This window comes from Lonchura striata, chromosome 8, assembly GCF_046129695.1.
Source record: "Lonchura striata isolate bLonStr1 chromosome 8, bLonStr1.mat, whole genome shotgun sequence".
NCBI classification, from domain to species: Eukaryota; Metazoa; Chordata; class Aves; order Passeriformes; family Estrildidae; genus Lonchura; species Lonchura striata.
Genome location: NC_134610.1, coordinates 4,375,451 through 4,401,990, shown reverse-complemented (window position 1 = coordinate 4,401,990; position 26,540 = coordinate 4,375,451). Strand labels below are relative to the sequence as shown.

Here is a 26,540-nt window from a genome sequence, read left to right as displayed (position 1 = left end):
ATTTTGGTTGTATATCTGTATCTAGGTTCAGACTTTGGAGCATCACGACTTTGCGTGAGATTGCACATTAGTGGGCTACCAAGAAGAAACACCTTTTTAGCAAAAGTATAAAATAATGGTGTAAGAGGTTTATTCTTTCCCTTGCCTTCATGCAGTTTTCCCTAACATTTCTTCTTTACATACACAAAGAGGTTTCTTAAAGGACATAGTACCATCCACACCTGGAATTTTATTTTCCTTAGTTGATTTATATTTCCTGGAAATCCCAAATAGTGTCCTTTAATTACACCACCCCAACAACTTTCTAGGCCTACAAAAAGAGGACTTTTTGCTCATTCCTTCATTCTGTTGTGGATGGATTTAGGGCTCTGGATAAATTCTTTTTTAGAAAGTATCAAACGTGAGCATTTCTTTTGCAAATGCTCTGATTGCTGAACCAGAGAGCGGCCGAGAGCTCAGCTCGGTGCTCCACACTTCACAAAGCTGCACACAGGGCCCCCAACAGCCACGTGGGGCTCCTGGAGAGAGCAGCTGAATGTTAAAGCAGGCACTGTGGAGTGGTGGTGTGCCTTGCCATTTAATCTGGATGAGTGAAGAATATATTTGAGAAGCCATCGCCGGGCAATGCGCTCTGCTCTACGTTAAGGAATAATTAGGATGTGGGGGATCTGGGTAAAAAAGAGTTCCTGTGATCTAGACCTGAATAGTTTAGCTATATGTCTCGGGCACTACAGAACCTTCAGAGTTGTCTAACAGTAAAGATAAAGAAAAAGATAAATGGAATTAATTTATTTTGAATTTATATACATGTCTCTGCCTGCATTAATATTAAGCTCCATCCAAAATCTAAATAGAAGGACTGTAATCTTAGAAGTTCTCTCAATAGCATCAGCAAATCATTCTTGTTTACCCTACATGCTAATAAAACAGGAACATGACACTCCTGAAAACAAGATTGCAAAATACAGAAAATGTGGTCTGACATTTTTTTTCTCCCCAAAGGAGGGACTGCCACTAACTAAAGTATTTCTTATGAAAGCTCGATTGCTTAAGATGCAGAATATTAAGAGAGAAAAACACTTTAGGACACAGCCATGTCACCAGCTGTTACTCACCCTTAATGAAATTGTTAAGTGATATTCTTCATAAATAGGTCAGAGAAACTTTTGAATTGTGAAGAATGTTTTATCTCTTTCTTTGAAATGTTTGTATTAAATTTAGAACTGGTAATTCATTAAGCTCATTAGCTCTGGCTAGGAGAGTAGAGCAATATCTAGGATATAGATTTCAAGGCTTAAAAACCTTAGTGCTTACAAATAAACATGAAAGCAATGTGTGGAGAAAAAATATGGGATCATAATATGTTTAACTGTTTTTTGAGCGTGGCCCTCTGGATTAATTAAGAACATTTTCTATATTCAGACACTTGAATATAAACAGAATACATTATGACTTTTGGTTAACTCTCTTTTAATAGGGGAAAAGAGAATGCATTATGATGAATACAGTGGAAACTAGTTGAGACTATATTTTGTTGTTTGCTTTGTGACTTGAGCTAAAAGAAGAAATAATCACTGAATTTTACAGGACCTCAGCTTGTAATTATATATTTTTTGATTGATACTGAATTTAAACAGTAAAAGTTTAATGTGTGTGTATATATATATACACGCACACTAGCACACACTTTTGAGTGATCTGTTTTTTTGTTGCAGATTTTCAAGGAAATAAAATGCTATTGAGCTCTACCACATGCTTGATTTGTGAAGTAACTTTTATTTTGTTTTAATAGTTTCTGGTATAAAGCAGTAATTTTTCAGAATTAAGTCACAGTTAATCAACTGTGTCTTCCTCAAAGAAAAGGGAGAATTGGAGGAAGTCAAGGACTCGGTATCTGGGAGCAATTGTAGAGTGAGAGTCCAGTATTGCTGTAACTTTTCAGTCAGGAAGACTTTAGAAACAGCCTTTAAAGCAGTTTAAACTTGCTGGATTCTTGTGTGCCCAATTGTTTTCTGGTTTCATCATTGACTTGCTTTTTGTGGCCTTGAAGTTATAATCAGCAGCGTTCCTACTTCTCTAAAATGGCTTTAAGAGCACCTAAGCTGTTAAACCATTTTTGAGGAAAAAAAACCCTATAATTTAGGTTATTATTACCAGCTGATTAATTTTTAGGCAAATTTTCCAATGTGACATGATAAAGAAACACATTTATACCAGGGTTTTATACCACAGTGTGTCAGCTGTATGTTTTAAATACCCAAGGCTCAGAGGAACACCAGAAAGAAACCCCAAACTTCCACCCAGTGCATGCTGTGTGTGCTCTGTCATTCAATGTGTTGGTCCATCTTTACCTGCATGTGTTTGAATCCTGTCTGAATGCAAATATTTCTTCTTCTTTTTCAGCTAAATCGTCACAGAAGAAACCTTTCCCAACACAACTTGACGTTTACAGACATCATCAGTACCCAGGACCCCACAGTAAGAAATTGCTCTCTAGAGCTGATAAATCACTCTGGTTATTTAAAGGGTTTATGACATAATAAATTTATAACAATAATTTATATTAAATTGCACTTGCTTTACTAAAGAATGAATATGTGAGGATTTGGATGCCTCAAGATGTTAAGGGATGTGAGGGACTTTGATTAATCAATAAAAAGTATAATTTTAGAAGGTACAAAGTCAGGCTTGACTTTGCTCTTAATTTGTTGTACTTGACTGAGGTTTCATCTGTCTTAATATTCAATATAAAGGAATGAGATAAAGTCTTGTCCTCTCTTTGCCCTTATTAAGGTGTTTCTAATATTAGTTTTAATTTATATAAGAAATATTATAATGAAATTAAAAACAGGAAATTCTTGACATTAGAAGAATCTAAGGAGAATGAGAAACATGTTTTTCTGATAAAATGCAATGAATATGCAAATACAGATTCATTAAAGAAAGTTTGGTATAAGCAGTACTGTTACTCACACAAACTTTTTAAGATTAGATACATTCAGAATGTTTGAATTCTGTTTAAGAAAATTATAAAACCTGTATGTGATACAGCGATTATGTTTCCTTGTAGTTTCTAACAATATTAACTCATGACAATGAGAGTCCTTTCTAATTCTTGTTTAGAAACTCAAATATTTACACTATGTACTCTCATCTGTACTATTTTTCTAAATACAATTTAGAAACAAATCAACACAAACACCACAAAATAATTTCATTTTCCTATTTCTATGCTAATTCTTCAGGGCATTTTGGGTCATTTTATCAACCTTCCACATGTTGAAAAGGTGCAGGAAGGGCAGCAGCTTAACAACAGATGATGATATTTATTGAGACAGAAGCAGAATATATCATTAGGATATATTTGGAATTCTTTTCAGTCCAATATCATCCATTTGCAGAAGTGATCCTGAGCTGTCCTAGAAATATTTTCTTGGAAGAAAAGTAGCATAGAAAAGGGGATATTAACAGATGCTAGAGAAGGGGAATGTGACACCCCAAACAAAAATTATAAAAATATTTGGGTCATCCTAGTTACATTTTTATTTGACTTCGTGGTAGTTTTTCCATAATTCCATGCATGCCCTTTATATTAATTACAGAGAAAGCTGTGCACATTATCAATTAGAGGAAGCCATGCTAATTTTAAGTACAGCACCTGTACTTATTCAATTAAAGCAATGTATGAAAAAGGAGTTTTCTTAGCACTGAGAGGGCTCATATTAACTGCAGCTCTTGTAGTTTTTTACTGTTCAGTTTTGAGCCATTTAATTTATAGCAAATGGTGGATTTGAGCTGTGTAATTTGAGTCAGGATATTTTATATACCCACTGTTTGTTAATGGATTTGCTATCCTGGCTGAAGACAATTATAGGGAAAATATGACTGAGCAGCAACATTTTCATCTGGAAGCACATCCACTTCTTAGCTTCCCAAAACTGACAACAAAGGTGATTCAAATCTGATGTTAAAAAATAATATTTTCCTTTAGTCCTGGATTGGCTAAGATAGCAGTTTGGGAAAGTGGTTGGTAAACTTTGAAAACATGAGATTTGGGGTCTGATTCAGAGGAGCAATTAACAACTTGAATCAAGAGCCAGTGCTCCTCCCAGTTTCTGTTTCCAGATGGATACAAATATTAAAAATAATAACTTTTCTCATATGATGTTTGGCATTTCTGGCCCTGGCTAACCACCAAAAGTTTTTTTCCACAAAAAAAAGAAAGTTTAGAATGGGAAGAGAAATATCAAAAATGTAAAGTAAGGCGGGGGGGAAAAAAATGAAGAAGTAGGTGAGGATGGGCATTAAACCTTATTTTAGCTTTGCTAGTTTACCCATCCATCACTAGATAAATAGTGACATAACTCTGCACAATAATCCCTGCCCACTTTCTCTCTGGGTTTTCTGTGGCAATGATATGCATGACAGGAATTTACATGAGATAAGTACAAATTACAGACGAAGCACATGCTGATCCTCCTGTACCCGCTTGAGAATGTCACTTAAATCACTGTCCATGGGCCTACAGGCCTTTCCATAGGTACAAACTGATATGTACACAGCATATCTGTCATTACATGTTGTATATCAACCACAGCCAAAATCTGAGGAAATGGTGAAACATACTACACTGTTAAAATAATGCTATTTTGTACAGACATCAAAATAACAGACATGTTTGATTTAAAAATCCTTATATGCCTATTAAAGCATGTTTTATTGCTATTTAATGGCTTTGCAGACAGCAAAATTCTATTGACATTGTTATGAAATTGCCTTGTGATGCAATTTACTGCAAAGACCATGTGGAGTTTCTAATATCCAAGTCGGGCACTGGATCAGTAGTGTTTGAAAGCAAAACCAGACTCCCTTTTAATCACAGTTTTGTTTCTTTTTCCAATTAGTGACACAGTTTAGACATCCTTAGTTGATGAGACCTGATGAGGTAGAAGATCTTTGGGTTTGGGTGAAAAATAGACATCTTGCTTTCTTCAGTTTTCAGCTTTTTAATATAAATTTATATAGACAAGAATAGCCCCTGTCCCAGCTGTACAATGGGATATTTTAGCTGATTAGAGAGCCAAGGGTCTGCCAGGGGGCCTGGCTTAAAGAAGGTGTTCAGAGAGGTGTAGGAGCGCAAACTGAAATAAAAAAAAAACAAAAGAGCAGGCCTAGTTCTTGCTTTTAATACACCAAAAATCAAGCACAGTGTCAGGACCCGACAATCAAATGTTACATCCCCATACAGAGTCCTTAGTGTGCTGTGTCCCTCACAGGCAGTAATGAAGCTCAATATATAAAGTGATATTTTAACATAATTTACCTTTCAATTTCAAATTCCCTTTTACTCATAGCTAGTAACTTTGCCTGCATTTACATCAATTTCTTATAAATAAATAGAATTGAATAAAGTAAAATAAAACTTGTTTGGGTTTTTATTGTGGTTAATTTTGTGTGGTAGTTGACTTTAAGTATTGTTCAATTATTGTTTGCAAATATTCAAAAGAATGGAACATAGCAGAAAGAAGAGGTGATCAAACTGAGAATTAGTGGAAAGATGCTCCACACTAGAGAATCTGGATGCATGTATTAAGCGGTTGTATTCTGAATAAATAATGTGCTTATGACAGTCTCTTTTTATTTCTTGCAGGTAGTGGAGAAGGAAGGATATCTTCTAAAAGCAAAAATAGCAGATGGTGGCAAGAAATTAAGGTATAACATGAGTGTGTGACACAGCCTAAAGGGGATCCAAGAGAGCTGGAGAGGGACCTTGGACAAAGGAATGACAGAAAAAGGGGGCATGGCTTCAAACTGACATCAAGCAGGGTCAGATGGGATATTAGGAAGAAATTTTTGCCTATGAGGGAGGTGAGGCCCTGGCACAGGTTGCCCAGAGAAGCTGTGTTGCCCATTCTATCCCTAACTGGGGTCATTTGGTATAAATTGGTACTGGATTTAAGATGTATTCCAAGCTATATTACCATTGAATTCCTTGGCAATCCATATTCATCCAGCCTATCCAACTCATAGGAAAGTTTGTTTAAATCTGCACATAGCACACTTGACCACTTACATCTTTGTACACTTACAAGACCTCTTTTAAGTGGAAATTAAAAATACAGAAAAATAATTAATATCTGAAGTGGTGCTTACCAATAGATAACTCGTATTCACCAGGTGGAGCAGATCAATAGTGGGTTTATGAGCTTTCCTGTAAATATCAGATGTTATGACCCCTAAATTCAAAAGTTAAACTTGAGCAGTTGATCTAAAAATAGCTTTTTATCAGATCAGATTTATGATTATGTAGTGGTTTGAAACCTGTTATAAACAACAAATATAATAGCATTTTCCTCTGAGTAGAATATTGTTTTTCTGTATCAGGGGTCATTCTTTCACATGTCCATGGGTATTTTCACTTCTCCCTAGCCCCAGCAGTCTGTCAGATCTCTAGGGCTGTACCGTGAGCTCCTGATATTTAATGGTTACTCAAACCTTGCTCAGATATTGTTCTTATCTTCCTTGTACTCGTGTAAACTTTTAATTTAGGGAAAGGAGACAGCATTTGGGACCTTTCAAAATAGACCTGTTACTGAGCTCTGTGTAGTCAGATCAACATTTTTCCTTCTCAGTTTTATTTTAAGTATTGGGTACCAGAAGGGCACCAGCTATTTCAGAGTCCTCTACTTGTGAACTTTGAGCATGTGTGAACAATCCCACTGTTTTCATTTGACACCATGGCAAAAAAGAAACACAAATGGGCTTAAAAATGTGAATGAGTAGAAAGAAGCCCATCAAGCTTTGATAGGTTACATTTTGGTTATAATTAGGGTGGTGCAACTCCATCAGTGTTGATGGAAGTTTGTTGACAATGTTGACTTTAGGCCATTTTTGTTTCTGACATATATATATATATATTAATATATATAATGTTTTAATAATTAAAAACCAAGTGTAGAAATAAAATATCTTTTACCTCCTGCCAGGAAAAATTGGTCCACCTCCTGGATTGTTCTTACTGGTCGGAAAATGGAATTCTACAAAGAATCCAAGCAGCCAGCGCTGGCTTACCTGGTAGGCAATCAACCATCCCATATCCTCAGTCTCCTGGCAACTATTATTTCAATATAAAAAGTTTGGTGTTTACAGAAGACAAATTTAGACTGAGCTGGCGACTTCAAAGGTTTGAAAGCAGCTGAAGGAAAAATGCCTTGATAAACTGTTAATCAGATGTAGTGTATGTGAAGAAATAGGACACAGCTTGTCCTTTATTAAGAGGTGCATTCCGAGAGTAATTGCAAAGTGAGACAAATGGTGAGTGACTACCCAGTAATGTGAAGGTAACACTTTAAATTAAGGTGCCACTTATAAATGCTTTATTCTTATTTATGAAAATGATCACTAAATGCAGCTACTTCCTCAAATAATGTATTATAAAGTATGTTATAAAATGCATTAGTAATAAATGCTGAACAGATGATGCGATGAGAATCTGTTGCAAAGGATATTGTGAGGCGTAAATTGTATTAAACCATGCATGTGCATCTTTAATACATGAATTTAAGTTGTTATCTACCATCCTATAAAGTGGTTTATACATTAATAAATAATAATAAATTATTTATAAGTGGCACCTTAATATAGGGTGTTACCAAAGCAGAAAACATTATAAGTTAGCAAAGTGATTTTTTATCGCAGTATAAATGTGACACCCACCATATCCCGCTAACCTTCCTGAATATTTCTACAACTCCATCTAATGCAGCTAATGCGATTTCTGTAGCCTGTAGTTACTACAAAGTGAAATTTGCAGGACCTTTTTATTGTGCCCCAAGGAAAGGCCGCCGATCTCCGTCTGGGGCCAAGTGACAGCTCTGCTGCGCGGGTGGTAGCGGCGCACGTCCCCTCAGTGCTGGGCACAGCCAAACCTCAGCATGGGCAGCAAAAGGGAAATTTGGTGGCTCCGTGACATGGTGGGCAGGGAAGGGATGGGTTTGACAAAGTCCTGTTGTGAAAGGCTCTCAAGGCCTGATCGAACCTGCCAAATCTCATTGGCTTGATGGGTGGCCACAAAGGTGCTCTCTTTGGCAGGAGTCACAAACAATAAGTTATTTTTTCCTGTGGCAGGTGATGCAGACCATTCTTCTATAAAACCTAGATCTATCAATGCCACCTGTCATAAAATCAGCCCTGAAGAGCACCTTTTCATGCCTTATATTTTTTGAGCTTTGTAGACAATGAACCCCAGAACTGAGATATGAAACAATGTAAATAAATAAAGGGTGAAATCTGGCACTTTCTGCTTGTTTTTGTGCTAGTCCAGCTGGAAAATACAACTTCTCTGCAGCCATGAAAACAGAAAAGCTAGAATATTTTTTTTTTCAGAATAATGTGTTTTCCTTAAAGTTGATTTTATGTTATTAGGAAAAAGAAAAATGTCAAAGGTGAACTTATTAGATCTATTATTATAATTTACTAAGTGTCTTATACCTCTATCTACTACCTCTTCCCTCTCCCTTGCAAGTCCTTAGCCAAATTTCAGGGCATAAATGAACTGGTGGAAATTTAACACACAGGAGGCTTGATTTTGCTCTGAAACTCCTCAACGTGGTTAAAATCCCCCTTAGTTCTTTAGGGATTTGGATACTAAACTAGATCTACCTGGAGAATGGGGTTTTTGGCCTAGATCTCAAATGGTTTAGCTAAAAAAGTGATGGAGGGTTATGAAACGGGACCTTCTGAGAGGTCAGTCCCTTTCCCTGAAGCTTCAGTGCTCCTTTTATCAGTGAGAGAAAATCTTCTGCCTTCTGTGTTAGGAAGAACACAGACATGCTGAACCTGTGTTTTTCTCATTTTGGGGGAAAAAAAAAAGAGCTTTTTTTGTTTGTTTTATTCCATGCTAGATTTGAACGTTGGGGCTGTGAAGTCAATGTTCACTAGGTGAGAAAAATCTGTTAAAGTTACATTTTCTGTCTGTTGCAGAAAACTTAAATACAACAATAAATAAGCAAATTGGGTAAAGCTTGAAAACAACAAGAGCTGTCAGTATTCATAATCTTATAACTCAATTTCCTAAACTCAAATTTTGCATGTCAAAAAAAGCTAAACTGCCATGCTTATCTCATCTGCTAAAGTAAATGCAGTGCTTATTTCCTTTGTAAACCACTTAACCAGATATAATTTTGATACTGGAAAGGGACTAATACAAAAAAAGCTTCATTAGAAGCCATTTGTTTACTGATTTGATTTTATTTTTTCAGTTTTTGTTTACTTTGGAAAAGGGGGAACTCAACCATTAATTAAATAATGTAAGAGAAGCTATGTTCATCCATGATAGTATGAATTGTAAAAAAGCATTTTTATTGTTAGCAGGAAAATGATGTGGCTTAACAAAAAGATTAAAGTTCCTTTGTATTCTAAAGATATTAATCCATTAATTATTAATTATTAAATACTGTACTTGGAGCAAAAATTTAGACTAAGACAGCATCATTAAAACAGGAATGATATTTAACAAAACAAAGGCAGCGGGAGAGAGAGAAATGAGAGCACTTCTAATACCTCTTTTCATGACAATGGGACTCAATAGCATTTAGAGGTGATCTAAAATTCTATTTGTCTAAATCCTTAGTAATGTTTTAATCAAAGAGCTGGCGATATCTAAAAGGTTTTGGTGTTCCTGTGTCGACTGTAGGTGCAGGACTCACTGGGGCAACTTTGTTGTTGCTTTGCATGGAGAGGACTGGGATCCATTGCTTTGCTTTCTGGTGAAGTTGGTGACAAAATCTGGAATTATTGGAAGTAATAGAGCACAGCAGTTAAAGCACACAGAGGAGAGATTCAGAAAATGAGATTGTTTACAAATACTATTGAAAATGCAAGTTTGCATCCCATGTAGCTAAATCATTAGCTTTTGCTGCTGCCTTGATCTTTTGTGGTCCTGGCTTTAATACATTTTTTTTTTTGTTTAACTATTCTTGTGAATTTGACTAGCTCTTTATTTTAAATTAAGGACATTTTGACCTAAATGAATCACAGCTCCATTCTTCCTTTCCAGCATTTAATTCTATCATCAGTTGGTCTTTCTGACCAAGAAAATGTAGTCAGTTTATTCCTTCAGATAGTTTATTCAGCAGAGGTTGTTTTAACCTCAGGTTATTAGCCCATCTGCAAAGTAATTTAGTGAGTGAAAATGCTGCTGCAATCCATATTCATGTTTAGGAAGATTTCATCTTAGCAGACACTTGTATCAATTTACAGCATAACCCCCTGCAACAACATTGATATAACATAATTGCTCTGACTGCAGAGCACAAAGCAAGGACGTGGAGAGCTCAGGCTTCCCAGTCACCTCAACTTGCTCTCCCAGGGTCCCTGGGTGTTGCATAACCTGGGAAGCCAGCCCTGTAGCAGGGAAATGTTTAGGCCAAAATTAATTTTTCCTGTAGATTTCCTGGAGTTCTGATGGACTTCAGCGGGTGCTCCCCAGGTGTGCAGCAGAAGAGTGATGGGTGGTTTCAGGCTCAGTGGATCTGAAAAGGGAGCTGGGGGTGTTCAGCCTGGAGAAAAAGAGACTCGGGGGTGAATTTATCACTCTCTACAGCTCCTGAAAGGTGGCTGTGCTCAGTTGGGGTTGGGCTCTTTCTCCAGGCAGCACTGACAGAACCACAGCACACAGCCTCAAGCTGTGCCAAGGGAAATACGGGTTGGATATCAGGAAAAAGGTTTTTATGGAAAGAGGGATAAAGTTCTGGAACAGCCTGCCCTGGAAGGTGGTGGAGTCACCATCCCTGGGTGTGTTTAACAAAACCTGTCAGTGGCACTGTGTGCCAGAGTTTAGTTGAGGTGTTGGAGCTGGGTTGGACTCAATGGTTTTGAAGATCTCTTCCAACCTGGTCATTCTGTGAATTCTATGAATGATTTGGCATGAAATTTTCATCAGAAGCTTCTCATTTTATGCCATACTCATGAGTTCATAGACACATTGTGATCAGAACTGATAAATTCTCCAAAGGATGTTTTCATAGAATCATAGAGTTTGGATTGGAAGGGACCTTAAAGATCATTTTGTTCCACTCCCCTGCTGCGGGGAGGGAAACCTTTCACTAGACCAGGTTGCTCAATTCATATTTGTTTCCCCTAGAGAAAGAGACTGACTCAAATAATGATTGCACATAGCAGAAGCCTGTTCATCTTTCCCACACCACAAGCCTGCATCCATCCTTTCTGGAGAGAGACATGCACATACTTGTACTTTTCTTCTGCTTATTCTAAAATCTGAGCTGTAAAAAAAATACTCCAGAGTACTGCAACAGCAGCAGAATTGCATTGTGTGTTCACTGGGTGCACAGAAGGGTCCAGCTTCTGCTGTTGCAAATATTTTTGTACAATAATAGAAATTAGAGATACTACTGAGTTCGCTATTCCATCTTCTTGCCACACCTCTCTAGGCTTTTCATTGTTTTTTCTCCCTTCAGTGTTCCATGGCAGTTTTCCTGGGGAAAATATTCTGTAGCCCAGTAATGTTCACTATCAAAAAAAAATATTTTCTGTTTCTTTGTCTACATGTTAATCTTTTCTTTTAATCTCATCATGTGTTTTCAAAATTTCTCAACTATTTCTGCTGGTGGAATAAAGCTGTGCCTCTTTGTTAAAGTATTTTCCAACTCAAACTGTCCTTGTGGGTAATTTTTTTCAAAGAAAGCAAGATTGCCCACTTTGAGAGGCCTGTCTTGTGTGCTCCTGATGGGTTGCAGAGCTGTCTGTGTGGTGCAGATCTGGGCATTGCATGGAGTCCTGGAGATCATCTAAACCTCATAGCCCTATTTATAAAAGTATTGGAATATTGAGAATTCATTCATTTCCTCTACAATTTGAATATTTATTGAATTAATATATTGGTACTTGGGTTTTTTCCCAACTTCATAGTTTTTGCCATGAAAATATTAGCTGACTAAATTTCCCAACATTTTTTTTTTTCAAAATCAAGTCTCAATGCTGCAGTTTTGATCTGCTATTAAAAAATTGGAAAGACTAAGCTCTTGTCAGAGGCCAGGCAGGAAATTTGAGGCAGAGGTGGGGAAAAAGAAATCCAAGTTCTTTTCTTCCAGTGGTTTAACCACACGGACATCCTTCTGTTTTGAAGAGTATATTTCTTCTATTAAAAAAAATAATAATAATAATAAAAAAAAGGAACAAAGGCACACAGGACTGTCAGTTTCAGTGGAGCTTAACCATTGTGGTTTTATGGTTTGGCAAATGGAAAGCATAATTACAGTCCCAGTACTGAAAACTTCCAGACACTATGCCTGCAAATCACTTGACCAGGATCTCTTTGCTTCTTTTAACCTAAATAGGTTCTTTTCCTCCCATCTCAAAGGCATCCTGGAGAACACACATATTTTAGCCTTTAATAACGACATCAGAGAAATTCAGTGAGTAGTTTTTGGAAAGCTGAGTCTGTGGCTGGTGCTGGACTGGCCACTCTTAACTCCATAAAGTCTGTTTTCTGTATCACTAATGACATTTTTAGGGTAACTGTGGCTTAAGAGCAGTAGAGAAAACAGTTGCATCAAGCTGATTAATTAAACTATGTGGGTATCACTCCATCCCCTACCCAAAAGGCAGTTAGTGGTGCTTTTTATTTTAACAGTAGTATTTTTGCTGTTGAGTAGGATGTGCAGCAACCCAATCTACAAAGCCTACTCTGAACTACATGGGCTTTGCCAGAACTGCTGCACAGGCAGTCTCTGGAGAAGTCCCTGGAGAAGGAGCTTCAATGGCAAATGAGGATTATTGTGCTTTACACCAACTCCCAGCAACGTAAATGATACAGGCAAACAAATCTGCTCCTTGAATTCCTTGCATCCATATGGAGGAGCAGGGAGGCAGAGCTGTGTCACTCCAGGATGCGTGGACTGACACTGAGAAGTATCAGCCCTTGTGCTGAGCTCTTTCTGGGTGTCACACATGCCCTCGAAACCTTTTCTTCTTTTTTTAGTAGCAAGAAATGATAATTTGTTTGGAGAAAGGAGATAGCTTGTCTTAGAGATACGATGTATGTTCTTGTCTAATTTCTGTCCTTTCCAGTTGCATCAGTTTAAGTTTGCATTTGGAAAACCCACAAAATTTTTCCTTTAAACTCAATGACTCTTCAAGAGGTTTGGCAAAGTAAGCATTGAAAATAGCTGGTCCATGTGTCTGCATTTGTGTTTTGATCTACTATATATGTTACACTAGACTGTTTTTTAAACCATTTAATTGTTTTTAAAATCATGTTCTAATATAAGAACCTAATTTCTGAACTAAGAACCCCAAGAGTGATTATTTAACAATACCAGGGTATATAATGAACTCTTTTCAGTAATATCAGCAGCTGTGCTACAACAACCTGTCACTTTAACTTGATCTATTCTTGTTTTATCTGATAACTGTCCCCATTTGTGAAAAGTCAGGCCAGATTCATGTTGATTTTTTTTTCTTTTCCTTTCCAGAAGCCGGGATATAAACCTGAGTGTGTGGATTTGTGTGGTGCTCGCATTGAGTGGACCTCAGAGAAATCCAGCAGAAAGAATGTCTTTCAGGTAAGGGGCAAAGCATTCCACTGCTCATTTGAGTCTGAACTCTGTGTAGATGTATGTAGGTTTTATTTCCTTGGTTTTAATAACTAGATCCTGATTTAATACAGCATTTTTCTTACCAGTAAAGGAGTGTAACACTTTATCCAGCATCGGTTTACTATTTTTCTAAGAGAAGGATTTCTGATGACTGAGTCTCCTAAACACTTGAGAACCTGTTGATTTATTGATTAATGCTCTATATTCAATTTGTTTTTAAAACTTAGTAGGTAATTGCTTTGGGTTCAGGCCTAGAATCTTGACCTAGAGGACTTCCATAAACACAACTTCTTCAAGCTGCTTATACAAGCACGGCTCCAGCGCAGTGCGGTTTCTCTGTTTATTTTTATTGCTGCTCAGGGTCCTCAGACGGTGATGACCCAGGTTCACTTCTGCAAGGGGAGGGGGAGGATTTTAAAAGCTTGCCTCTGTCAGGGCCAGCAGAGAAGGACATGTATTTCTCACAGGACTATTCTTCATTGATGGAAAATAATATTATTTAATTCCTTCATCCAAATCCCATTGAATTGAAAGGGAGGATCAAGGCCCAAGAAGATGAAAGGAGGGGAAAAGCATTACTGCAAGGTTAACATTCCAGGACCTAGGGGCTAAAATAGTTTATTGCAACATCTTCAGGTTTTGGACATAATCCAGCTCCCATGAATATCAGTAGAAAGGATTTGTTGTCTTTTTCTGTTTCACTAAATGTTGCATCAAGCCACATCAAAATATTATTCTCTATGAGCCAAGTTGTTTCCCAGAGTTCTAACATTTAAAATGTTTAACAATACAAGCAAGAAAAGGGGGAGAGACACAGAAGGGAACATGTCAGGGTCAAGATCCTGTTAGTTGCCAGAGAGTCCTTTGGCATCATGACCAATGAAACATGCTGGAGGAACCAACTGTGTCTGGGTCTGGGATGGAGGAAAAAAAAAGCTACACATAAAAAAAACCCTAAGGGCCTGTACATGGCTTCTTAAAAAGAAATCTCTTTGGGTCAACTGGGTGTTACAGAGGCTTTTTCAAGGTTTATTTTTCTAGACATCTTCCTAAGCACATGCAATATTTAGAAATATTCCTCTTTTCCAAGACAGCGAGACTTATGCTTCTATACCCCCCACATCTTTCAGGTTGTCTTGAGACAACACTTGGGGCTTTGTCATTTCCTAGGTATTTTTAGAATAAATATTTTCATTTTTGCTGTCAATCTTCAGCTTTTTCACTTGGAATGTGATTAAGTATAACCTTAGCCTTCACTCCTGCAACCCCCTGAGCACACTGACAGGCCTTCTGAGCTTCTAGGGTTTATTTCACATTTCGCAGTAAGCAAAATTCCTGTTTGGAAATGCGTTTCAGGGCGGTGATTCATTTGAGCTAATACATTTCCAAAGTAAAGACAAACGAAGCTCTGTTATTGATTTACCAAACTGGTGGTAGGAAGGCTCTGCAATGCATTTTCTTCTCACTTCTGTTCGTGTGAGGTGTAACTGAATCAGAATAATGTGAGAAAGGAAACTCATGCACTACTGTTTGAACCCATTAAAATGTGTCTTCATCAAGCCAATAAGTGAGTGGGAGAGACATTAAGAAGTAAAAGCATGGGAGGAAGGACATATGTTGAGACACATTTTGAAAAGGGATGGAGCATTGTTTAGACAGAGAGCTACAAGAAGATTGTGCCAGATGGTAAGAGCGAAAGAGGAGAAGGCTTTGGCACCAGTAGTGGTGACATTTTGGGAAAGGAAGGGACTGAACAAGACTTGAGCAGAAAGAGTGGGAAGGGGACTGGAGAGGGAGTGAAGATTTGTGAGATAGTCTGGAGGGAATCCAAGGCGAGTTCGAAAGCGGAGAGGTCAGTTTGTACCTGGAAACTGAATATTTCAGGAAACACTTCTGAGCTATTCCTCGTGGGTGGGAATAAAATTGATAGTGTGTGTCTACTTATTCATAGGTTTGTTCAAATGAAAACAACATGGGTGGCTTTCTTTAATGCTTTTTTTTTACCCCAACCTAAATATAGATGCATTGCATTGCTATTTGATTAAATACATTAGCTGCTTAACTCTGAAATGATCAGAAATAAGTATAATTATATCTTCAAAGCCCATCAAAACATAGTTGGCATTTTGTTTCATTACTTTCTAATAAAGTCTTATTTTCTCATTCAAACAGAGCAGTGGTTGCTTTGTGCTAATGTGTTGTATTAGGAGTAGGTACGGAATTTTGAGTTTGATTTAGCCAGGGTGCTCAATTTGAGTTCATGAATTATAGATCATAAATGGAAAATGACTATTGAAATTTTGGGTTGAAGAAAAAGAAGGAAATCTTGGATTTAAAATATAAGCAGATGACAGTTAATGGATAGCAGCAAGAAGATGGAGCATAGGAGTATCTTAAAGAAAAACTAATTAGAAACATGATCGATGCAGGGAGAAAAAAAAAAGAGGGAACTGCAAGTGAATGATATTCAGGCAGAAAGATTTGGGTTTCTGGTCTTGATCATGATGTTCTCAGCAGTGTTACTCCTCTCATTTTAATTGAGCTACTCCCTTTTTAACAGGATAAGTCTGATCTGTCTCACACTATCCAATTTGTGCATGCAATCTATTTCTGTTCTTGATGAACACATTATGTGGGTTTTTTTTTTCCCCTCAACTTTTCCTTAATGGTAACTGAAAATATGCACATCTCATAGACTATAACCTCCTGATTTCCCTTCATTTATATTATTGATGGTGTAGCTGGCACCAAGGAAAAGACCTGGTTAGAAACAGCTTCCCATGGTGTGGGGTAAGGTAGCAGCTTGCAGTGAGACACGGTGCTGTTTGTTCTTGCAGGCTGAGTGATGTGATGCACTAGGTCTTCATCGGAGGAGTGCTGAATAAAAGAAGATTTATGTTCAAATCACATGCTTTAAATATTTCTGCTAAGTGCTAGTTTGCTCTTTGGTGTTTAGCCTGAAATTTAAAGCACTGAGGATTAAAAGGATTACAACATAATCTTAAATAATCCTAAGTGTCATTTACAGAGAGATGGTTGTAATAACTAAATAAAACCATGTTAAGGGATGGCAGTGTTGTCAGTCAGCAACTGGAACAGAAACAGTGCCTGTGTCACTTTGTTGTTCTCCTCTTGCCTTTTTTTGGCTTAGTTTGATATTGGGTAGGTGTGTTTTGATGTGAGTTATCAAAAAAGAAAATAACTTAATGGGCTGCTTTTCAGACAGTATTGATATGGCATTTGAAAGACTAGTAACTAGGCGAATTTGCAGATTTTTTTCCCAATATTCCACATTTCCTACTTTTGCTAAACTTTTCAACTGGGTCTTATTCTTCCCCCTATTTTACTCAACCTCTACTCTAAGTCAAACAGCTTTTTCATTTGAAATTCAGCCCAGACTCCATGGAAGATGTGCTCTTGACCTCTGTATTTTTAATTCTGAGGATTCAAAGTCCTGTGGTTGTACACTATTTCCTTGAAGATAATTCAAAAAAGAAAAGGAAAAACAGGAGAGAGGTGAAAAGTACAAAAAAGGTCGCGAGCAGCATATTTATTAATCGATGAGGCTGCTTTGTTCTCTTAATAGCACCATTCATTTAACTAACAGGCATTTTTTTGGTTTCTTTAGTAATAATTTTACTCTGTTCACAGAGTTCACTTTTAGGAAGGTTTCATATGAGGAATTTCTGGAGTTCTATGCCTGGGCTCTTGCCACAGATGTGGTGTGATACCGTTTCGTGTTTCCATGCACCGCAGCTGTAAGGTTTGGGGTAACTCAATCCTACACTACTAAGAAGTGTAAGTGTATTTTACAAATAGAGAAAGCTGCATAAGACCTACAGTATTCGACCAGCAAGACAGCTGAAAGTACAACTGCACCTATGTGTAATATGAATTTATCTTGCAGCTGTTTCATATATAATAACATTTATGGTGCTGATCCTGACTAACTCCCTTGTCCTTGAAGCTCTCCAGCTTTGTCCAAGCGAGTAATCTGAATGATAAGCTATTTTGTTCTACATACTACAGGATCAGGATAGTGTCTGGATGCCTCTCAGGAATGGTTTAAGTCACTGCTTTTTGCCATGGGAGGGATCATTTTTGTTTCCACAATCTCTCTAGAGGAAGCACTGAGAGCACGACGTGGAGGGGCTTGGGTTGGGATTGGTATTTGGGTTTCTTTGTGTGATTTTGAACATAAATGCTGCACAGAGGAGGGAAATGTAAAAAAGCACCTTGCAGTGTTGTGGTGGTCCTTATCAGCAGCTGGAGCCTGTTCCCACCCAAATCCTATCCCAGGGTTAGTCCCATTTCCTGAGCCTGAGAGGGCTCTTGCTTTCACTCTGAGTTGTGCAGGAACCTTTGCTTTGAATCTGTTTGAGGGACCTCTTGTGATCTTAAAATACCATTTTGTCCACTTATGGACCTCACTGCTGTGTCTGGGGTTTAATTTCTATCCCAGAGACCTGAATATGTTATTGCCTGATTAAAAGACTTGGCCACATCACACCATCATTAGGTGCTATCAGAAAGAGGTTATTTAATTAAAAAAACTTAAAATTAATTTTTTTTAGAAAAACACAGAACCAATAAATGGTTTTCATCTTCAAAAGAAGCATGGCCAGCAGTTTGAGGGAGGTGGCTCCCCCACTTTGAGCACCTGGAGTTCCAGGACAAAGGGAAATTGTTTCCCATTGCCAGAGGGAAGTTTAGGTGGGATATTGGGAAAGAATTCTTCCCTGTGAGGGTGGGCAGGCCCTGGCACAGGTTGCTCAGGGAAGCTGTGGCTGCCCCTGGATCCTTGGAAGTGTCCAGGGCCAGGTTGGACAGGGCTTGGAGTGGAAGGTGTCCCTGCCCATGGAATGAGTCCAGTTAAGGTTCCTTCCAATCCAAACCATCCTCTGATTTGACATAAATACTCTTTTTATTCTTGTGAGAGGGAGATCTTGAACACAGCAATGTGGGACAGCCCCACAATTGTGGTTCTAGTTCTCTCTTCTAAGTGGCTTGTTAGTGACCTTACTGGCAAAATATTCAGTAAAACCTAATCAATGAATGCAGATAATCTTCTGCCTTCTCAACATGTCTGTTTTCTGTTGTAACCTAAATCCAACAAAACCCATGAATGCTTTTTTATTTTTTTAATTAATTCAGTTGTCCTTTTCTTAATTTCTTTCATTTTTAGCATCTCTTAAGTTTTATTGTATTTTTTGGTGGTCAAAACACAAAAGTAAGAGTGATAGTACATAGTGAAAGAGGAAAACCAGCCTTGATTGTGAGGAAAGTTTTACAGAAAACAGAAAATTGTACATAATATACATTTTAAACTTTAAACAATTGAGAAGTCACTTTGGCTTCTAAAGACTTTAAAATTATATTTTAAGGTGATGAGGTGGAGAGACCTTTAGTGATCCTTGGCAATTTTATTTTTTGTTATTTATTTTTTATGTATGAAAAGGCAGATTTAACTGTAACCACCTGTGTTGTCAACAGCTACTCTTGGGACCCAAGGTGGTTTTGAGGTGCTCATGGTTAGTAAAGAGCACAACAGGCAGGAAAATCAGCTGAGAAAGGAAAAGATTTTTATCTAATTGAGAAGTAAGAGCCTGGAGTACTCTGCAATCTACAGTTCTACCCTTGTTTCAGAGTGTTGCATGAGGAATGGTCATGCTTCTCTCACCAGTGTCTCTCTCTCTTTAATCTGGTGTTACTCCAGTTAGCCCAAAGAGAACATATGGAAAATGAACCAGAATTCAGATTTCTCAGTAATTGCTCAGTAATGGACACAGAAATTCTTTATGTGATTTATGTTCTAAGGAATATCAGGTAATAAAGTCAGTTTCACCCCCAAAAAAGTGACAGAGTGATACAAGCAAAGCTTTACACAAGGACAGGAACATACAAACTGTAGGTTCTTTGACTTAATTAGCATAGGAAACCTTAACAAAAATAATTTTAAAAAAATTTCTATAGCATAAACAAAAATATTTAAATATTCTGATATTTCAATATTCAAGCTATAATAAATTTGGAAATAGAGAAGCTATCAACAGGAGGGCACTGGACTGTGCTTTTAACAAGTTTGGGAAACTGAGTCTTCAACCTCTGTAAATAGAATTTCAAGGAAATTCTCTCTCCATTTAACCTCAGTAATGGGATTTAAAGGATTTCAAGGAACAGCAAGATTATTAATAAAAAGGACAAGCCAAGCGGTTAAGTTAGAGGTGCCACAAAATTATAGTTAAATTGTTTCTTTTACTTGTGGTTTCTAAGTCTTCTTTGGGGTAGCAGAAACCCCTCAGTTATGTCAAAAAGGCCTTGTGTATTTTGTGGCTACAGAATCAGAACATTACTATTATTATTATTATTGTTATTTAAAATCCTAATCACCACTTTCTAATGATGTGAAAAAGTTGTTACTTTTCAGCAATAGTCCACTCCTGATAAGCAATATTCTGTTAGAGTTGGCTTTATGAAATAAGATTAAAATTTCTCAAAAAAAAAAACTTTGGTTGACTTGTAGCTAAATATGCTATTACCTAGGCAGGTTTTTTTCTTTTTTTCCATTATTGTCTTAAAAAAAATTCAGGAAAAAAAAGAATCTCTTGAAAAGTGTAACTTCAACAACTCATGGAGGTCTTGGAAAGGCTTGAAAGCCTGGCTGGAGCAGAAGCTGCCCTGAGCAGGGTGCTGAGGTGCTGCTGGTCTGTGGCACTGCACATCCCCTCTGTGTGGTACCCACTGCAGGCCACGGCCTCCCAAAGTGCTGGAGAACTCCAAAATCCAATGGAAAAGCAAGCCTAAATGTTCCATGAAACCAGGCTGATTTTCAAAACTCACGATCTGTATTCCCCCAGTCCGGCATTACGTGTGTGCAGAAGCCAGTCTGCTAAAAGTGATGGTTATAATAGCTCAGTGTGCTTTTTAAGAGCCCATCTTTTGGCAAATCCAAGTGCTGATACGTGAGTGCCTGTGATAGGTACGAGAGTCTGCGTGTGCTCATACACATGTGCTTCTCAAGAAATTATCCAAATCACTTAGCCTGTGACAGCCACGCTTGCAGCTTTCACCAGTGCAGATGTTATTTGTCCATCAGAAAAGAAAATATTTATTTCAAGCCACAGGCATTTTCTGTGCTGCAGGAATAAAACATAGCAGCAGTTAATGCTTAATGTGCGTGTGACATAATTTTGTCAGGGACAGAAGCACGGCTGAGCACAAGGACCTGGATAAATCTGTGAGAGCAGAGGAGGCACCTTGTCATACAAGCCTACATGAGAAAGCAACCCGGGCAGCGTGACAGCGGAGCAGCTTATTCTTCCCATTGTGTTTCTTTTAGTTTTTTGATTTTTTGGCCGAATTCACAGAGGGTTGTGCAGTTGGGGAGGGGAGGAGGGGGCTCCCGCGATGTTATTTGGTTTCGCAGCTGAAGGAGCGAGCGGCGTTTGCAGCTCCCGCATGAGAAATGCGGCTGCAGCCTCTGCTGCATTATTCATAAACATATTGCTGCCATCTCGTGGGCAGCGCACGGGCGGGCAGGGATGGGAACAGGGATGGGAACAGTGGATACAGGCAGGGATGGGAACAGGGATGAGTGCAGTGGATACAGGCAGGGATGGGAACAGGGATGAGGGCAGTGGATGGACAGGGATGCACGAAGGGATGAGGGCAGTGGATGAACAGGGATGCAGGCAGGGATGGGAACAGGGATGAGGGCAGTGAATGAACAAGGATGCAGTCAGGGATGTGAACAGGGATGAGGGCAGTGGATGAACAAGGATGCAGGCAGGGATGTGAACAGGGATGAGGGCAGTGGATGAACAAGGATGCAGGCAGGGATGTGAACAGGGATGAGGGCAGTGGATGAACAAGGATGCAGGCAGGGATGTGAACAGGGATGAGGGCAGTGGATGAACAAGGATGCAGGCAGGGATGGGAACAGGGATGAGGGCAGTGGATGCAGGCAGTGGAAGTAGGCAGGGATGTGAACAGCAATAAGGACAGGGAAGCTGAGCAGTAGATGCTGGCAGGGATGTGAACAGTGATGCAGGCAGGGATGCAGGCAGGGAAGTGGGTAGAAATGTGAACAGCAACGAGGACAGGGATGTGGGCAGTGAAGGCAACCCAGTCTGTGCCCACTGTGCCACCAAGGCTCTTCTTTCCCCCATGGACTCATCCTACAGGGCACTCTGTTGACACTGAGCATTTTAAAAACCTCTTTCAGCCAAAATCGGTGCCTGGTTGAGTAACTCAGACCAGTAGCTGCTCTAGAGGAAGGGCATGGGGGTTAGAACAGGTGGCCTTTCCCTTCCAACTCAAATTATCCTGTAATAAACATTTATTTAACTGGTTTCTGAACCAACTAATATTTATTTTCTTAAATGAATAAATCCCCATAGACCTGTGTTTTCTGATTTTTTCCTTAGGTAGTAAATTTATGTTTTTAAATAGTGATTCTCTTCTGATCAGCTGGTAGGGAAAAGGTAAATAGCTTCACAAGGACAAGGTGGTTCAAAATAAAATATGTAATGAGAATTATGGCTACAGATGGTCAGCAGGGTGAACTTGATAAAGCACCTCTGATCTGATTGTGGCCCTTGGTGCTGTGTTTTGTGCACCCAGGGAAAATGGTATTTTCTGACAATCAACAGCAGCAAGAAAAACGTAAGAAAAGCAAAAGAAGACTGGCTTTCCTGCTTCTTTAGTATTTTAAGGTTTAGTGCTTCTCCTAATGGAAAATAGTTAAATTAATTTAAAAGCATTATGATTTTTCTAATTTTTTTTAACTTAATATAAGCTAATATTAACCAAAAAAAAAAAAAAAGTATTTTGATAGGTGCCAAACCATTCCCTTAATTTATCAAACTCTTGGGGAGGAAAAAAAAAAGAGAAAAATGAATCCTAAATGAACTCACTCAGAGATAATCAAATCTGACTTGTTTACATGTTTGGTGCTGGTATTTCTGTATTCAGCCACTACATTTTTTAAAATCTTGGCGAAGCCACTTGACTCCATTTTTTTTGTGTTTCTCTTTAACGACTGAGGCAGATATTTGGAATTGGCTGGGCATGGCGAGCCTTGGCTGTCCTCTCTCTGAATTTGTGTGCAGAGGGATGCCAGAGGAGAGGTTTGGGGTTCACATTTTTATTTATTTTTTTTTTTTTTGTGTAGGAGTGATTTCTTTCGGACAGGATGTTTTTTTGGATGCTTGAAGGTGTTATATAGGGACAATGGGAGTCAATTTAAATGCAAGGGGGGAGCAGGGCAGTGACCTGCCCTCTCTTTTAGATACAACACCTCTGGTTTTCAGCTGAGCAGGAATTCCTAAACTGTGATTCATGGACCACTAATGGCATGGGGAGACTTTTTTGAAATGGTAATGCAAGACCAGTCGGCCTGAGAAGACATTTAAGGTGGTTCCCAGATAAAAGGAAAACCCACAAGAGTGTTTTCCACCAGGGACCCTGACTTTTCAAACCTCCTCAAGTTTATTGATTTTGAGGATGCGCCTGCGATTGATCCCAGTTAGAGACTATTTTTATGTGGATTATGGAAGTTGTTAAAAATTTGAGATTGAGTTCAAGAGCTGGATTGCTTGAATTCTGAAGTGCTGAGGTTTTTTACTCTTAGGAGGTTTTATTGTTTGGTTTTTTTTGTTGGTTTTGTATTTTTTTAATTAATTTATTTTTATTTTTACTTTCATAACCTTTGCTCTGATTTGCGGCAAAAAAAATTCCTAGGAATTTCAGCCACTACATCTGCAATTGCATCTGTAAAAGACAGTGATCCAACAAGTTTAACAAACATTTTCTTTGGCAAACAAAGTTGCAAGGAGGGGATGTGGTTTGTTTATCATTTCATTTAGAAATAGTCTATCAAACTTAAATTATCAGACAATTTTAACACTTAAAATCGACAGCACTTCAGTCAAACCCCATTTTTTTGTCCTCATAATAGTCTTGATTGCTACAAATACATTATTTTAAATTTTAATATGCTTACAACCTAGAATGTGTTTAGCCTCCCTCGAGTCAGAGTTTGCAGGTAAATTGTCACAGATTGAACTTTAAACTAATTTTTCTGGAGGCAAAGTGTGCATTTGTATAGGTGAATTATTTGCATAAGAGCTCATTTTAATTTGGTAAAATGGGAGCCAATTACTGTGATTCTCTTAAGTAATAGAATAATTATTATTATTTTCTATTATTTGTACATAGTCATCACTAGGTGGAGGCATACTTTACATATTCTATTGAAAATGTCTTCTGTTATGGACTGAGATGAATTGCACTGATCCTGCAGAGTTAAATGAATGATCCCATTTTTACCCTGGACTGTTGAAATAACCTGTTACCACCCATGCCCAACTCTCAAGCAGACTAAGCAAAATTGAGTTTCAACTATTGCTGCCACTGAAAAACAATTAAAAATGGATAATTTTTAACCGCATGCTGCCAAAAATGCCTTGAATTAATTCAGAAAAAATTGTTAATGTATGGTAAAGTTAAAAGGAGAAAACAAAGCAGGGGCCACAGAGCAAGAGGTTGAAAGGACAAATATCTATTTCTTTCAATGCCTCATCCTGCAGTGCTTAAATCAATGTGCAGTGGATTGGCTGGGTTTTTTAATTTCTCATTTTAGTTGTGGTAGAAAAGTCCATTCCCAGTCCATCTACATCTTCCTGATGGGGCTGCCTGTTACAGCCTGGATATGCTGGATTTTGGCTGAGGGTCACAGGATTTGATGTTAATACACCAATTTCACCCAAACTCTCCTGATTCACACTGGAGGTAGAACATTCACATCTGTGCAGGTTTTGATAGCACCATGATGATGCTTCTTTCCTTAATTCACCTTTATGAGCTGATAGGGCTGGCTCTGTGTGGGGTGGTCCTTGGCTGGCACAGCCCAAGCCCTCTCTGAGAGGTCACAAAAGGAAACTTTTGGGTGTGAATGTGGGAATTTGAGATAAGAACTGTGTTTCTCTATATTTGGGATACTGTGTTAGGACTCTGCATCTTTTAATTCCCCCTGATTTTTACTGTTGGAGAAAGAAGAGTTATGGTGCATAGATTATGAAGAAAATATACACTTTATTCAGAAAATAGTCATTCCCATTTTTTTGGGGTATAAAACACATTGTTTTCTATAAAGGCTGAAAGAAGTGGGTTGAATACATTTTCACATCTTTGCCTTTTCAATATATTACAAGGAATGGAGTAAGGATTGTTGAGAGAGCTGTTCTGAGCTTTGCAGCTTCTCCTACACCCCCAAAATGCCACTGTGGCCATTGCTGTGACTCCCAACTTTGTCACCTGGCTTGGGATGCTCTGCCCCTAATGCCCTGAGCTCCTCCTTCCCCTGGGATTGAGCCAACAACTTCCACCCTGGGAACAGACCCTTCCATGAAGTCTGACAGACAGAGGTTTAAAAACACTGTAATACACCTGAAATATGCCCCCCTTGTGTTTGGTTTGTTGTATTTTTTTTTCCCTGTATATTCTTTTTTTTGAATGATTTGGAATCACACTTTTAATAATTATATCCACAATCTAAAATTAAATAAACATTGTGTTTAGAGCTCGAGGAATTGCCAACCAGCACTCGGGAAAGTATGTCCAGCAATTTATCAGCGTGTAGAAAATAATTATAGCAATATTTTGAAATGCATTGGTTGTAGTTTTGTTTTGATTTATAGAATGTAAATAATCAGTTTGGGTTCTTCTGTTTCAAATGACTTTTTTTTGAAGTAAGGCTTTTGAATAAGAGTCCCTCAAACCAAGCTGTTACTCCTGGGAAATTCTGTAGTGGTATGTTACTGGCATTTGAAAAATGCACACCTTCTGAGAAAAAACAGGAAAATTCTGTCAGACAGACTGATGGGAATTCCCAAGTTTGGAAATGCAAGTTCTGTTGGAAAACAATGGCAGCACAATTCAGCTAGGGCTGCAGTTGGAGTGAAAAGGAACATGTTTTCACCATTGCATACATTTTTCTTCTTTTTCTTCTTTTTTTTTTTTTGTGTTTTGTTTTGTTTGGATTTTTTTGTTGTCATTCTGGAAACAAATATTCTACATGATCAGTTAAAAAGTGCAAAGTAAGGAAAGAGAGAGAGTAATGTGTGTTACAACATAACATAGGCTTTACCCAAGTAGAAAAGTGTGAAGAAATATGGTAAAATTGAATGTAAACAAAGAAATGGGGAGAATGAATGTGGGAGTGAAGAACTGTGTGCAGGCAGTGGGAAGAATGTAATCCAGTAGTAGAGATCAAAGGAAAGGAAGCCAATTTTTTTTCAAATATTCCATAATAACTTCAGTGCAGCAAGGTAAAGGATCCGAACCAAGGGTCAAAGCCCCACAAACGGGGGAGAGGAGAAAACATTGCGCGCGGCGAGGAGCGCACAATTTATTGTCATTATTTTTGTTTAGGATCAATTATTCTCTCCATCTCCTGGCATTTCAGGACTCTTTTTATAATTACCAGCACTGCTTTCTCTCCCTCTCCTGCACGTCTCGCTCCCCCTTGCAGGCAACACTTCTCCTCTCGCGCAGATTTGAGGGGGTAGGAGGATCTCAGGGGTTCTTTGCAAGATGCTCGTTTCCCACTGCAGACTGTGGCATTGCCAGGACTCTTCAGGGGACTCTCTGCCAGCTATCCTTACAAGCTTGCAGAGGAGTGGGAGAAGATTTGCATACTGCCCAAGCAGGGCCAGATTTGAACCCCCCTCTCTGCTGAGTAGTTTGTTACGGAGTAAATAATGACACCAAAATCGCTGCAGCTTCTGCACTGGAGTAGTTGCTGTGCTGTGCCAAGATATTGGGGTCTGTCCCTTATTTTTCTCTCCCCAATCCTAAGATGCTCCTTTTTTATAATTCAAACAGAGATTTCTTTTCACCTGCATTCCCTCCGCTTCTAATTTT

General features: G+C 38.4%; 1 protein-coding gene across 1 annotated transcript in view; it reads left to right on the top strand.

Moving 5' to 3' along the window:
- LOC144246668 (rho GTPase-activating protein 15-like) overlaps nucleotides 1–26,338 on the top strand; it is a 70,555-nt gene extending 44,217 nt beyond the window's left edge. The window contains exons 3-7 of the mRNA XM_077784833.1: nucleotides 2,404–2,478; nucleotides 5,651–5,712; nucleotides 6,987–7,074; nucleotides 13,494–13,583; nucleotides 26,231–26,338. Coding sequence (XP_077640959.1) covers nucleotides 2,404–2,478; nucleotides 5,651–5,712; nucleotides 6,987–7,074; nucleotides 13,494–13,583; nucleotides 26,231–26,338 — 423 coding nt within the window. The remainder of the gene's footprint in view (nucleotides 1–2,403; nucleotides 2,479–5,650; nucleotides 5,713–6,986; nucleotides 7,075–13,493; nucleotides 13,584–26,230) is intronic.
- Nucleotides 26,339–26,540: the final 202 nt, after the last annotated feature.